The sequence below is a fragment of the Prenolepis imparis genome, unplaced genomic scaffold (genome assembly GCF_030444845.1).
Source record: "Prenolepis imparis isolate NDT839.2.m4 unplaced genomic scaffold, iyPreImpa1.0 SCAF_5, whole genome shotgun sequence".
NCBI classification, from domain to species: Eukaryota; Metazoa; Arthropoda; class Insecta; order Hymenoptera; family Formicidae; genus Prenolepis; species Prenolepis imparis.
This window is the reverse complement of record NW_028141163.1, coordinates 9999949-10012977: the sequence shown is the minus strand read 5'-3', so window position 1 is coordinate 10012977 and position 13029 is coordinate 9999949. Positions and strand designations below refer to the sequence as shown.

Below are 13029 nucleotides of genomic sequence, written 5' to 3'. Positions count from 1 at the left end.
CTTTGTGCGAAATATCCGTGCAGTATCTGCTCGTGCGCAAATATGAAGCGTTCCGGTTCAATCGCGCTCGCTTTCACTCGGCTCTACATATTTGCAACATTTACGAAAGTGCATTGTGCGCAGTTTTACAATGCTCCTCGTCAATTGTATTGACATCCTCTCTCGTGTGTCATACAAGTAACAGAGTATTTCGCGCGTGTGTTCCAAGAAGTATTGAAATATTAATCATTTATAATATCATACGGTCACACGTTTAATAAGTGTTTAAATATATCTTAAAATATTTCATGTATATCTTGAAATTATTTTTAGCTTCAACACATTTATGTGTAGCAATTAATATATATTGTATATATAATTTAGACTTACCATTTTATTAAAACTTTTGTACGACAATATATGGATTTCTAGGATTTATTGAAGAATGATTAAAATGAAAACAAATTAAAAATTTAGCACATCAGAGAACAAAATATATATTAGACATTCTAGTCTGATTTTAATAATAAATATTATATTTAAAAAAATAATTAATAAATATAAAATAATAATATAATATAATAAAAATAAATATTACACGTCGAGAGATACAATTAATTATTGTGCAAAATATTGATTTCAAGAGGACCTCGCGAGATCTCGCTTAGAGTCCCATTACATTTTGTACAGGTCCCATTACATTGTAATTATGCAACAGTTTACCGCTGTTTCTGTAATAAGCTTGAGCTTCACATGTCACCGCATTCGAAATGACTAACTGTCGTCTGGTTTGTACCGCAGGCTAGGAAAATTTTATCGAAATGCACCTTGTCCCTTTTCGTTTGTTTTACAGACGATTCCTCGCAATGAGATACATGCGAGCAAATGCATCGACGTGAGTTCCTAGGAACGCTTGAATATTAAAACAACCCGCTCGATCGAATGACGTCGGCACTTAAGGCCTCGATGCATTATTTCGAGGGGTAACAATTGAATTGCATACCGTAATTATATAACCGTCCACCATAGCTCGATAAACATATATATAACGAGTTCGCGTGTTGCCCCCCATCCCCCCGAAACAATTACTATTCTACAATTTCATTCATTATAATGAATCAGTACCTGCATATACAATGTATATGTTCCAAGGGAATGCGCGACGACGCATATAAGCGCGATAAATAATTAGCCTGAAAATTTGCTGAAAATTTACAATCTGTCTAACTTAATTATGGTGCCTGGTGCGCAAATATATAGCTAGTAGAGAGTAAGAGCGTAAATCAAAAAAGCGTAACTATATTATCCACGTCTTTTGTGCGTCCCTTTCTTGCTGTACACTGTTTTATTTTTAAATAAGTGTATGCAGTACTGCATACATCATATTCTGCGAAAGGAGCATAAAATATAGTAGTAGGTGTGTTTTTGATTACATTTTTGTTTAATGATGAGTATATCGCTTAATTTTGGGGGGAGAAATAGATATTCGCATTATTAGAAAAACGGTGATATGAAAATGCAATATAATATATATATATATTATATATAGAATTTATATTTTGATTTTTTATGGCCTCTTTTGTTTCTGCATTAATTATTTTATTATCGACCTTTTGTCTTTCCTCAAGAAGTCGTAACTTTCGTTGAAATAGAAGGAAAGAAAATTCTATTCGTTGATAACACTAAGCAAAGTCGACGCAAAATTCAATGTTAATAGATCGCGCGCTTTTACTTTTCTAACATAACAGTATCGCGTCTACGAAACTTTTCCCCGAGCCAATTTTACGTTCGCCCTTTGGCGACGTAGCTTCCTTTGTAACAAGTTGGCTCGCGACAAGCGCGACGGTGGACAGGAAAATAGTCAACCGGACGAAAAAAATGTGAGAGCGAAAAAAAGTGATGAAAGGAAGGGAAATACACTCGCTATATATATATAAAGGCTGCAATTCTAAATTAGCTTGGCCAGGACATCTTGTTATACGGCTGAAGGACTTTCGTTAATTTGTAAAATTCCCTTCATTGGATACAATATCCTGCTATTCTCAAACCAGTAAACTCCCAGTTTTCTTTGTCTTATTTTCTTTTCTTAATTTTTAAATTGCTTATTATTTTTCAAATACTTTCATATGGAATTTTTCTCTTTATCATCTACAAGGATTCGTAATTCGTCGATTATAAAGAAAAATGCTGAATTAAAATTTTTAATTGATATCTTTAATGACGCGCAGAAAAAAGTTAGAAATATTTTTTGTTCATAATCGATTTGTTGACTTTTATCGATAAATTGCCAAAGCATACAGAGAGAAAGAAAGAGTTTTATTGACATTGTGTATATTATTATTGCATTCCGAATAATTTTATTAAGGAAATCAATTTTAAGGTAATCTATTTCTGGAAGACCGACGAAAACCAGAGCATACATTCCAAACATGACGTCTCATTTTGTAATGTAATGAAAACTGCCCTTACCTTGTGGAAAACTATCCCACTCTTATTCCATTTTCGAGCATCGTCAAGAACTTTTCTGAAAGAAGTTAAGAAGTCAAGTGCGCCAAGTAATATCTAAAAACTGAAGCGAGGCAAGGATGTCGTATTACATACAGGACCCAGTTCGTCTCTAAGAGACGAGGCTACGCGTCAGTAAAAAAACGTCTGCATACTTGGTCGCCCACTTCCGCCCTCTCGCTCTTTAACCCTTGAAGTTTATTCCTGTACAGTCCCTTCAAGTCCACTGCTCTTCTCTTTTTGCATGCTGAAATACCGAACTACGGAAATTACTCGTAGCAAGATGAAAAGGCATAAGTTATGTAGATGACGTCAATATATTTTAGCTGTTCGTGTAAATATTAATTATATTTTCCAATATCTCGGCTACTATAATCGTATAAATGATAATTATTCTTATATATAAATATTCTTATATAATGTTTTATGCAGATTACAATGTAATGTTGCTCTTCATGGTTTTAGTTCAAATTTCTTCATTCTTTCATCTTTATTTTATTTAAATTTCTCTGTGTTTCTTTTGGATGCGAGACGTAAGCTCGTTTAGATGCAATTTGAAATCTGTGTGTAATTGTTTGTATATATTATGCGGGATGTTGCATTCGAGAAAATGGTGGTAACAAAATGTACAAGATATATGTATATACAGAAAATCGTAATTTCGATGACAGTCGCATTGACAGATATCCAGATTCGGTCTATCAAAAATACTTTTTGACAAGACGGAATAAGGTATTGGAAAGAGAGATATGTATATACTTACAGGGCGCGCTGCGTCAAGGTTATTCGGGGATGAAATATGACGCACGACAGTGCCGAATCCGGCGGAGGGAGAGATTATGTGTCCCCGTAGAGAAAAACTGACTCTTTTTCCACCGGTAAATAAGATCCTTCCGCGTTCTGCCGCTTGCTCTTCAGTCCTTGAATCCAATCCCCTAGCCCCTCCTTGCTCGCTCGCCACCCCATCTTCTCCGAAGGAGCGAGCCCGAGAGACGTTACTTACTTCGCGAAGGTGGAAAGCGCCTTTTTTGTGCCTCTTAAGCTCGGGCTACGCTTTTCTCGCCTCGGTGCTCCGAATATCAGTTTACGCGTGGAACCTCCTCCGAAGCTTCATCCTCTTCCAGCTTTCACCTTTGTAGTAGAATATGGCCACCCACTCGTACCGATCTTTCTCAGAGATTCTTTTATCACGTTCCCGCGCGCGAGATGGCATATCCGATATCGCCCTCGATAAAAACTGCGAGTATTTCAGTTCCACTTTCGCGCGTCCGTCGATAAATTATGTTCAAGTGGAAATGCTTACAATAATTCGATTTTACTTTACTTTATTTCTCCGGTACTATATTTATTTTTAAATTCTTTAAAGTGGCGACAATTAATAAATAAGTATTGTCTTTTTCAGATTTTTTAATTTTATATATTTGTTAATTATTTTGATCATAAACACATGTAACACATTTTCCGAACATTACATTTAATTTCTCCATCATACTCTCTTTCTGTTTGCGTGTAAAAGCGAGATATTAGAACACCCTATATAACACCGGAAAGTTGTTTACGACGATGAATTTCTATCGTAGCCTGGCCGAACACGCTATTTAGGACGTTTTCGTTTATATTTACATACGCGATCTCTACACGGTACTAAGCATAATAACATCGCGCTACGACCTTAGTTCTCAGACAAATCCAAACTGCTCGCAGTTGAACTCGCGCTGCGGGTCGGTGCGCATACTTTTCAAGCGACTCGTGCCTTGATCTTTTGTCACGTCTGTTCTTCATCAATTCTCCTCCTAGGGTCGTTCGATAATCTCCATTTTCAAAGTTTGAGTAATTCAGAGTTGTTTGTGTGTACACGTGTACTGAGTAATTCAGATTGTGCCGGATTTCCTTTGGTAAGTAAGGAAAAAAACGCGAATTCCATGTTTGAGTTTCGTTCGACTTATCGAGACTTATATCGTAATAAATTTATTCGGTTTATTGTAGGATTTTTCTGAAATAATTGTTGCACGATTAATATACTACAATATTAATTCTCAATTGTAATATTATTAAATAGCTTGATTTCAATAATCGAAAGAAAATTTTTTATTATCATTTTATTGAATGTTTAATAAAATTTTAAGATATTTTATAATTATATGAAATGCACGTTGTTTCTTGCTTATATTATCTTACATTTATCTATTCTTTCTTTAGTCAATATTATTTGATATATCGTATCGTTAAAAGCAAACGGAAATTTCACGCAATATGTTTGAATTATATTTGAAGGACGCTAAGTTCTATTATTATTAACAGTAATATAAATAAGAAAATCATCACGAGCTTCGATTCTAATAGATAAAAATATAAACGGGCGTATCTTTTTCTTATATGAGTTGAGTTCTAGAGTATTCCTAATATATATATATATATATATATATATATATATATATATATATATATATATATATATATATTTCACTTCGATCGTATAAGAGTTTTTTTTTTGCGTCAAATCGCAATTTCAGTCAATAGCACATCGAGTACGTTTTCATTCGACTTAATTAAATGTAACAGGACACTTCTCATCTCTCCGATGAGGTACGCCAGTTAATAAAATTTAAATTTCAAATCTCGTCGTCATGAGTCGGCAAAACGAGCGTCGAATGACGGTTATCGGTGGCCGTTCGTGTTAAATGTTTGACGATATTTTTTTTATTTTTATTTTTTTTTTGTTATATCGATTGCAGAGCGCTCGTTGTGTAATTCGAGAAGAAACGATCAATGTTCGAATCCTGCGTACAGATGCCGAACGCACCGTTGAACATGACAGAGTCGGAGGCTATGCTCGACTATAAGTTGTTCTCTAGCGGGACGATGCAGTTGGATCAGAATAATAATAGCAACATGCCGTCGGAACGGTAAGAGAGAGATAACTCATATTTTTATTAATTTCTTAAATTAATAAAAAAAAGATTCTGCGCTTTGATTCAGTTCGATTATTATGAAATTTTAATTCAATCAATGATTAGCTGTGGTATATACGATAGAATTAGAAGGAAAAAAAATTATTGCTTTTATTTTCGATTGAATATCATGTATGAATAATAATAATAATAATAATAACAATATAATGAATGAATAGATAAGAATTATCTGTCTTATATATTTGCGCATCAAATTGTTATTTAATCCTACAATTTCGATCAAAACAATAATAAAACCGTAAAATGAATAGATCAATAAGAATGGAAGTTACTGTTGCTCTTCGTATCTTGCGCATTGATTTTTATTTTATTTTGGATTTTACATTGGGAATACAACAATAACAACGGCAAAATATGCGAAATAACGTAAATGAACAAAAAATATAGTGAGAGAAATATATAATGCTTTGTGTATTTTGCGTTTTAATTTCCGCTTGATTATAGAATTGAACATAACAGCAATATTAATGTACAGCAGAGAGAAATCGATAGAAAAAGGTTTCATATGTATGTATGTATGTACTTTGCTTATTTTTTGCGCTCCGATTTTTTATTCAATTTAATTTCAATTCAAACTGCTTTTATTTGCCACTGAGAGTGATTAAGTGTAGCGGATTGTGCGAGCAATTTTCATCATTCCCGAATCGTGACTTGCTTAATCAAAATGTAGCCTCAACCAAATCCAATAATTGGAACGAACGATTGTTCCAGAACTATTAGCTTTGCGTGCGAAAAGACAGTTGTTTATTTTCTTTTAGGAAAGGTGATATACATCAGACAAAGGTGATCATATGACAAAAAATAGTATTGGTAGAAGTGTGTGTATGTGTGTATATGTCTTATTCTTAGCGGTTTCGAAACTGTTTTTTGTATGCGTATAGCAGAAATGTTTTTCAAGTTAGTTTGGAAATTGTTTACAAATTTATTTTTAATTATTTAAATAAATAAATAGATAATAATAAATAATTAATTTAATACAAATAATCAAAAGATTAATATAATATAGTTTAGCTTTTAATGCATTTAATTCTTGATAGATTTCTCGATGGAATAAATTTCTCGATGGAATAAATTTTCTCGCTTTGAAAAATATACATTTTATTAGAAAGTGTATGTATATGTGCAGGTTACATAGGATAAACGACTTAATGCAAAAATGTATCAATAAACGAATGAAATAATTAATAATTAATAAGGGAGGCAGTCTCGCTTAAGTTTCCTGCTCTTATCGAGTTCGTTTGAGAGAATCGATTATAAAGGCAACTTTCGCGCTCAGCTTTTTTTCCTCGCGCTCAGCTCTTTTTAATTGGTTGCCCGCCCAGCATCGTGCCCCTTTAGCCAATTAGTACATTGCAGAAAATTCTACGGTATCTTTCCATCGAGATCTTTTTTTAATGCAAATTTTTAATCGACTTGCTTCTCCCATTTGCATGAATATTGTGAATATTTACGCAACTTTCCATAAAAAAAATGCATCTTGTTCGTATATTTTCTACTTTTTCATTATTATTTTGTATTAATTGAATAGAAATGTTATATATAATCCAAAATTTAAGAGAATTTAATGTATATAATTAAATTAAGAATTTAATATATATATTAAATTCTCCTAAGTTTCGGATTAAAGATATTTCTATTTTCTACTTGTTTTATTTTTTATTTAAAATATTTTATATTTTTATTTTACTTGATCGTAACGATAAACGGACCATCTTATTAAAACAATGCAAATTAAACTATAACAACTCAATAAACTATTTTACATAAATTTAATTGATTACTTAGTCTGTAATTTCTTAACTATTTAATTCAGGATGTAAAATTGATTCAAAACGTAAAATTTTTATTATCAAATTTGCAAGAAGCAAAATTGATTTTGCCGATAAAGAGTATATTTTAATTTTTAACGCTTTTAACCTCCTGTAATTTCTACATTTATTTCTTTGGTAAACTGTATTAGAATGAAAGCACTTATTATGCAATTGCGATCCGTGGAATTGATCCTTTCTTGAAGAACGACGAGCAAAGAATATCAATGTAACATTGGTTGTACCTAAATGTTCCGTCCTTTCTTACACACCTTTAGTGAAGGAGAAGTCATGAGCAAGAGTCGTTAAAGAGTTTCGCATCATCGAGTTCTGCTCGACATTTCACTGTCTTTCTGTATTCCATTCTCGACTCTCTTCTTCTCCGAAACTCGCTTGCATTAACGAAGTTGCGACGGTAGCAGACGGTTGCAACGCTAAGCTGTCAAGTCTGCAGGCACCTATCAGTTTGATTATTTTCCAGTTAGCATTATTGTGTTGTTTAAAGAAGAAAGGAGAACGAAATGGAGCAAAATAAAATATAAAGAACGAGAGAAAGAAAGAGGGAGAGAGAGAACATAATAGTAACAAAGAACTTTTTTGTTTACTACTTTAATAATTAACTGAAATTTTTAAAAAAATTTCTTTTTGAAATGTCAAAATTCATAAAATGATTTTATTATACATATTAAATTTAAATTTCTCGATAAACTTAAATTTGTCTTAAAATGCAAAGAAATCCATATGAAATATTTTATGAATCCATATGAAATACTTATTTAATACTATATTTCTAAAAATTCTTTATTTGTCAATCAATCTATGATAAGATTATTGCTAAAATTTTGCTGAACAAAATTAACCAAAGATTTCATAATGTGAATTTAAAACAAAAATGGCATTGTAAGATCCTGATGTATAACCGATATATAGTCTATTGATAATCCATGTAATTCAGCCATCTTGTATTCAATAATTATCCAATATCCGGGTACACGATAACTATATATCATTATGTAATAAGCCTCACAAGATTTTACTTCCCATTAATTAGTCCGAGAACATCGACAACGCGTTTCCATTGAAGACGCTGAAGCATCCGCGAATTTAATCGATTAATTAATCAAGAACACGTGAGCGGTTTTCTCTTTCCTACAGTTTTCTCTTTCTTTCCCGTGCCACGTTAACGAAGTTGTCATCATCGCGATGAACTCGAGGGTAGACCCACAATATCAGTTTGGTTATCTCCTGTTTAACGCCATTGTGTCGCGGCGGGTAAAGGGTGATAACGAATCAGCGCCTATACGGCAGCGAGGGTGTGAGGGTAGCGAAGTCGGTTCAGGCTCGTTCCGATGGTGGAGGGGTCGGGGGATGGAAGGGGGAAAAACGGGACAATAGTGCTTGGGGCACTGTGAAGATCCAGTAATTGAATTACACTCCGATAACCGCTTATCGCGAGCCCCTCTTCCCTCTCGCGAGCTTGCAGCGGCAAAATAACTTTCGCTTATTGCGCGGCTCGATCGTCCATCCGTTTCTAACAGGGCCGCATCCAGGAAATTTGCAACGTTGCACTTCTCTCGGAAACACCAATGAGATAAAATCATAATTAAATTTCCGAAAAAGAAGTTTTATATATATTAATTTGAAATATGAAATAATAAATGCGCAAATTGTTAACATTTTAAGCTCGACGTTTTACACATTCTGAAAAAAGATGGTGCGAGGAAGAGAAATAAATAATTTATTATAATAAATCATGTCACACAATTAAAATTTAATTTAATTTAATTTTGTTTTGAATAATTTAATTTTGTATTTATTATAAAATATGATAAATGTTAATGTATGTAAATTTAATATTAATTACAACATTACAAAATTTGTCATGAGTCAATAATGTTGAAATAAATTTTTCAATTTATAAATATTTCAGAAATTGTATAGAATCCGTGATATATTATTATATTAAAGAATAAGTTGCTATATTAAAATTTTTTAAATATATATATTTAATAATTTTTAACAAAGAACAAAGAGTTACATACTCTTCGCGACTTTTCTTTAGTTTCTATGCTTCTATTTTTCGTTTTATTATCTTTTTCTTCATCTAGCCGATCCACTCGGCGGATGGCTCGCAAAATAATTAGTTCGCTTACAAATCCCTTCGGTATATTGGCAGACAGAGGGAGGAAATTAAATTCGTGCCCCTCGTATAATCCACGCTCGTGCCGAATCGACTCGTTCCTTTGATTCCTTTGATTCGGCGGCTCTTCCGCGATTAATTATCGGCGATAAACGCGCGGCCACGTACTATAACCGTACCGTACGGTGTCTTTTGCAACATACGATCGCGTCCTCGCGCACGGAATGTCTAATGAAGCTTTTTGCACCGCTATCTCTCATTGCGATGATGAAATCGTAGAAAGGAATTGCGAAATGGAATTATCAAAAGCTTGTGCTTCCACGTAATGAAAATCTACCATTGAGTCTGTGAGTAATTTTTCGATAACGTGCGTTTCGTATCTCTGTAATATGTATTGAGTAATAATTAAAAATAATTTATCTAATATAATATGTTATAAAAATTTTCTATAATTGTAATTAAAAAATGCGTGCTATATAAAATTTATATCATACTGACAATAAGTCATGAATAACTATATATTTTCTATTAATATAAAGATATACATTTATTTTTATCCATTTAGAGAGTAAATTACTTAAAAATTCTCTATAATTTCCTAAAAGATATAAAGAATTTTTGTTTAAATACAAAAGACAATGTATGATATAATTCGTCACTTAAATTATCGCCGAATTATATATTCCATAAGAAACATTTTCAGTCAGATTAGGGTTCAAAACATTAACTTTATGACGAATTCACCCTAAACGTTATGCATACATTTGGGGAGAGCCGAGAGGGGGCTGGCAAAACGGCTGATTCGAGAATAATTTCCAGTTATCTCGAATGAGCACGCCGGCATTTCTTAATTTGAGACATTTTTTTTTTTTTTTTTTTCGTTTTTGATCCGCGCGCAGCGTATCAATTACGGGATAATTACTACGACGGCATCAGAGCGTACCTAACACTAATTGGATGCCCACACGCTACAAAAATATTCAAGCAACCTCTGAAATTAATTCCGCGTGTTCGTGTTACAGAACGCGTCGGAACAATTAATATCATGATAATGTGATGGGGAGTAATACCGAAGGGTCATATACGTGATTGTGCAGAATATATCCTGCTCGCAGAGGCAATCATGCAATGAGGAATTTATTGCAACGCTAGTAGATTTTTATATAACAACTACGTTCAATTATTAAACTATACAGAGAGTTTGAAGAGTTCTTTTTAATAGACAATATATAATATGCCGTAGTTAATTTTTAATGACAGCTTCTCTAAAAAATATGAAATTAATATTTTTCTTTACACAAATTGAAGAACTTAATTACAATATTTATTATTGATAATGTAATTGTGCAAAACTTTTCTCCATTCTAGTAGTAAAGAATATTTAAAACTAATTGATACTATACGCAATAAAAAGGTGACATTTTAATATTCTTAAGATTATATACGCATATTGAACATTATAATTAAAGCCGTAATCAGTTCTGCGCACGGAAACAAATTTTCGAACATGATCGCCAAACTTTCTTGTCGACGCGGATTAAGATGTTCTAAGATGCTTTAATAGCCATCAAAGTTTATCGCGAGGAGGCGAACGACATCGTCATACCGAAGTACTGGGAGAACGACGGCGAGTTTTCTTAATTAGGGAAACGGAAATGCGGGGATGGCTGTCTCATGCGGTTAGATGAAACGAGAACGGCTACGGAAAGGACAATTTCGTATGTAGTAAGCTATCTCTGTTTTGCGTCGGCTTCATCTCTTCGGGATATTCGTCAAACTATATTTCGCAGTGGGTCACCGCAGTTTATTATCAACTAGATGTAGTCGTTCATAAAATTTCTGGGTCATCTTCCTCTCTCAAAGCTCGATCAATGTAATTAAAACTCAAAGATCCACATATATTCTTCTAGTTTTCATAAAGAAAACAGAAATTTGTAAATAGATATATTAATTGCAATTTATTTCAACAAATTTTCCCAAACTTATTATTATTAATCTTTCATTACACATTACAAAAGAAGCAATTAGTTTATATATTTAAAAAATCTTGTATAAAAATTGAAAATAAAATTTAATAATTAAATTTGATGTCAATTATATTGAATCCGTAATTCATTCTGCTGATTATTACAAATCAGACTTAAAATTACAATTATAAAAAAAATACCTTATGAATCGAAAGTTTGAATTTAAGTCAATTTAATTAACGAAGACTAGCGAGTCTGTATCGACGATTGACCAGAGACAGATCGAATGCGAAGCTCAACAGAAATTCTGCCTCATTTACGGAATCGGTAATTGAAAACCGCCTATCACATCTTATCAATGATTACTGAATCTTTGATCAGTACATGTTCATTGTACTTTTATTTTTTCAAAATATTTTATCTCGGTTAATATTGTTTATAGTAATGCGTAGAATTGATAACGCTCAAATCTAGAATAACAATCTGGGCTCTTTAATTATTCGATAATTAATAAGATAAGAATGACGACATGTTTATTGATAATAAAATTATTCTGTTGAGCAAGAAATAGATTCGCGCCTTTGTATCGAAGTATAAAAAAAGATAAGATTGCTTTTAATTAATTTCTTCCTGTTTGAGAACAGAATGGAATTTTATTTGAATAATGTATCATTCAAAAGTGAAAAGCTTTGATAATCCTATACAAGTAACACCAGTAAGACAATCTCGCTCATTGAATATTTGATCATTTAACGTAAGACGTTCCCTTTTCTTGGCTCTTGATCTTGAAAAAACCGCATTCTCGCTCATTATTAACTCAGTTATTGCAAAAAAAAAAAAAAAAAAAAATATTGCACTTCTATTTCATCTCGAGCGAGATCATTATCCCGTTCGTTTTTTCTTTCCCAAAGGACAGAGAAGCGTCTCGTTAGGGTATGTTAAATTCTACTATTACAAATAATAGAGCCCATGTTTATTCATCGGTGACTTCGTCGAGCGAAGTAAACAACCGTTCGATCAAGTATACCGCATAATGTTCTCTTCCTGCCCGCGTTTCTTCGTTTAATTTCTTATTTTATCTTCTTTTCATCTTCATCTTTTTGCCTCGCAATTAGTTCACCAATGAGGCTCAGTCGCGCTCGATCTCTCTCTCTTTCTTTGTGTATTCGCGCAATTAATGGAATCTTCAAGGCGGATCATTTGCAAGCTTCAATTTATCAGGTTGATTAGACGGAAGGAAATAGCGAAGAGAGAAAGAAAGAGAGAAGGAAAGGCTGACTTGAATATCTCGTATTTTACGTCTCGTAAAAGCCCGAGTAGATCGTGATGAAATTATTTCGCGAGGAGGGGGAGAAAATGTTTTCTTTACACGCCCAAGACACGGCGAGACACGTGAAACGAATTAGACGTATCCACGTGGCATGGCGTCCGACGTGGGTTCGGAGCTGCTACAGAGAGACGAGCCGAGTATCTCCTTCTCATTGGAGTGTTGTTGTTGTTCGCAAGAGAGGGTACCACACACGAACGTACGTGTCCCTCCGACCGCTTCTCACGGAGTTTTTCCTTGTTTTTCGGTGTCAGAGCGGCTGCCATTGCCGAGAGAGAGAACGGAGGCACGTCGTGGTGTATATGAGAGGGTTGAGAGAGAAGAGCTATGT

General features: G+C 33.4%; 1 protein-coding gene across 21 annotated transcripts in view; it reads left to right on the top strand.

Annotated features, from left to right (window-relative positions):
* Positions 1-13029, top strand: part of LOC145936300 (CUGBP Elav-like family member 1-A) — a 384349-nt gene that overhangs the window by 159182 nt on the left and 212138 nt on the right. Inside the window, exons 1-2 of one of the 21 annotated variants that reach the window (XM_083038383.1) lie at positions 4209-4379; positions 5220-5390. The exons of the other annotated variants lie outside the window; for them this stretch is intronic. Coding sequence (XP_082894509.1) covers positions 5254-5390 — 137 coding nt within the window. The 5' untranslated portion in view covers positions 4209-4379; positions 5220-5253. Of the gene's footprint in view, positions 1-4208; positions 4380-5219; positions 5391-13029 lie in introns of those variants that run through there. 21 annotated transcript variants of the gene reach the window in all.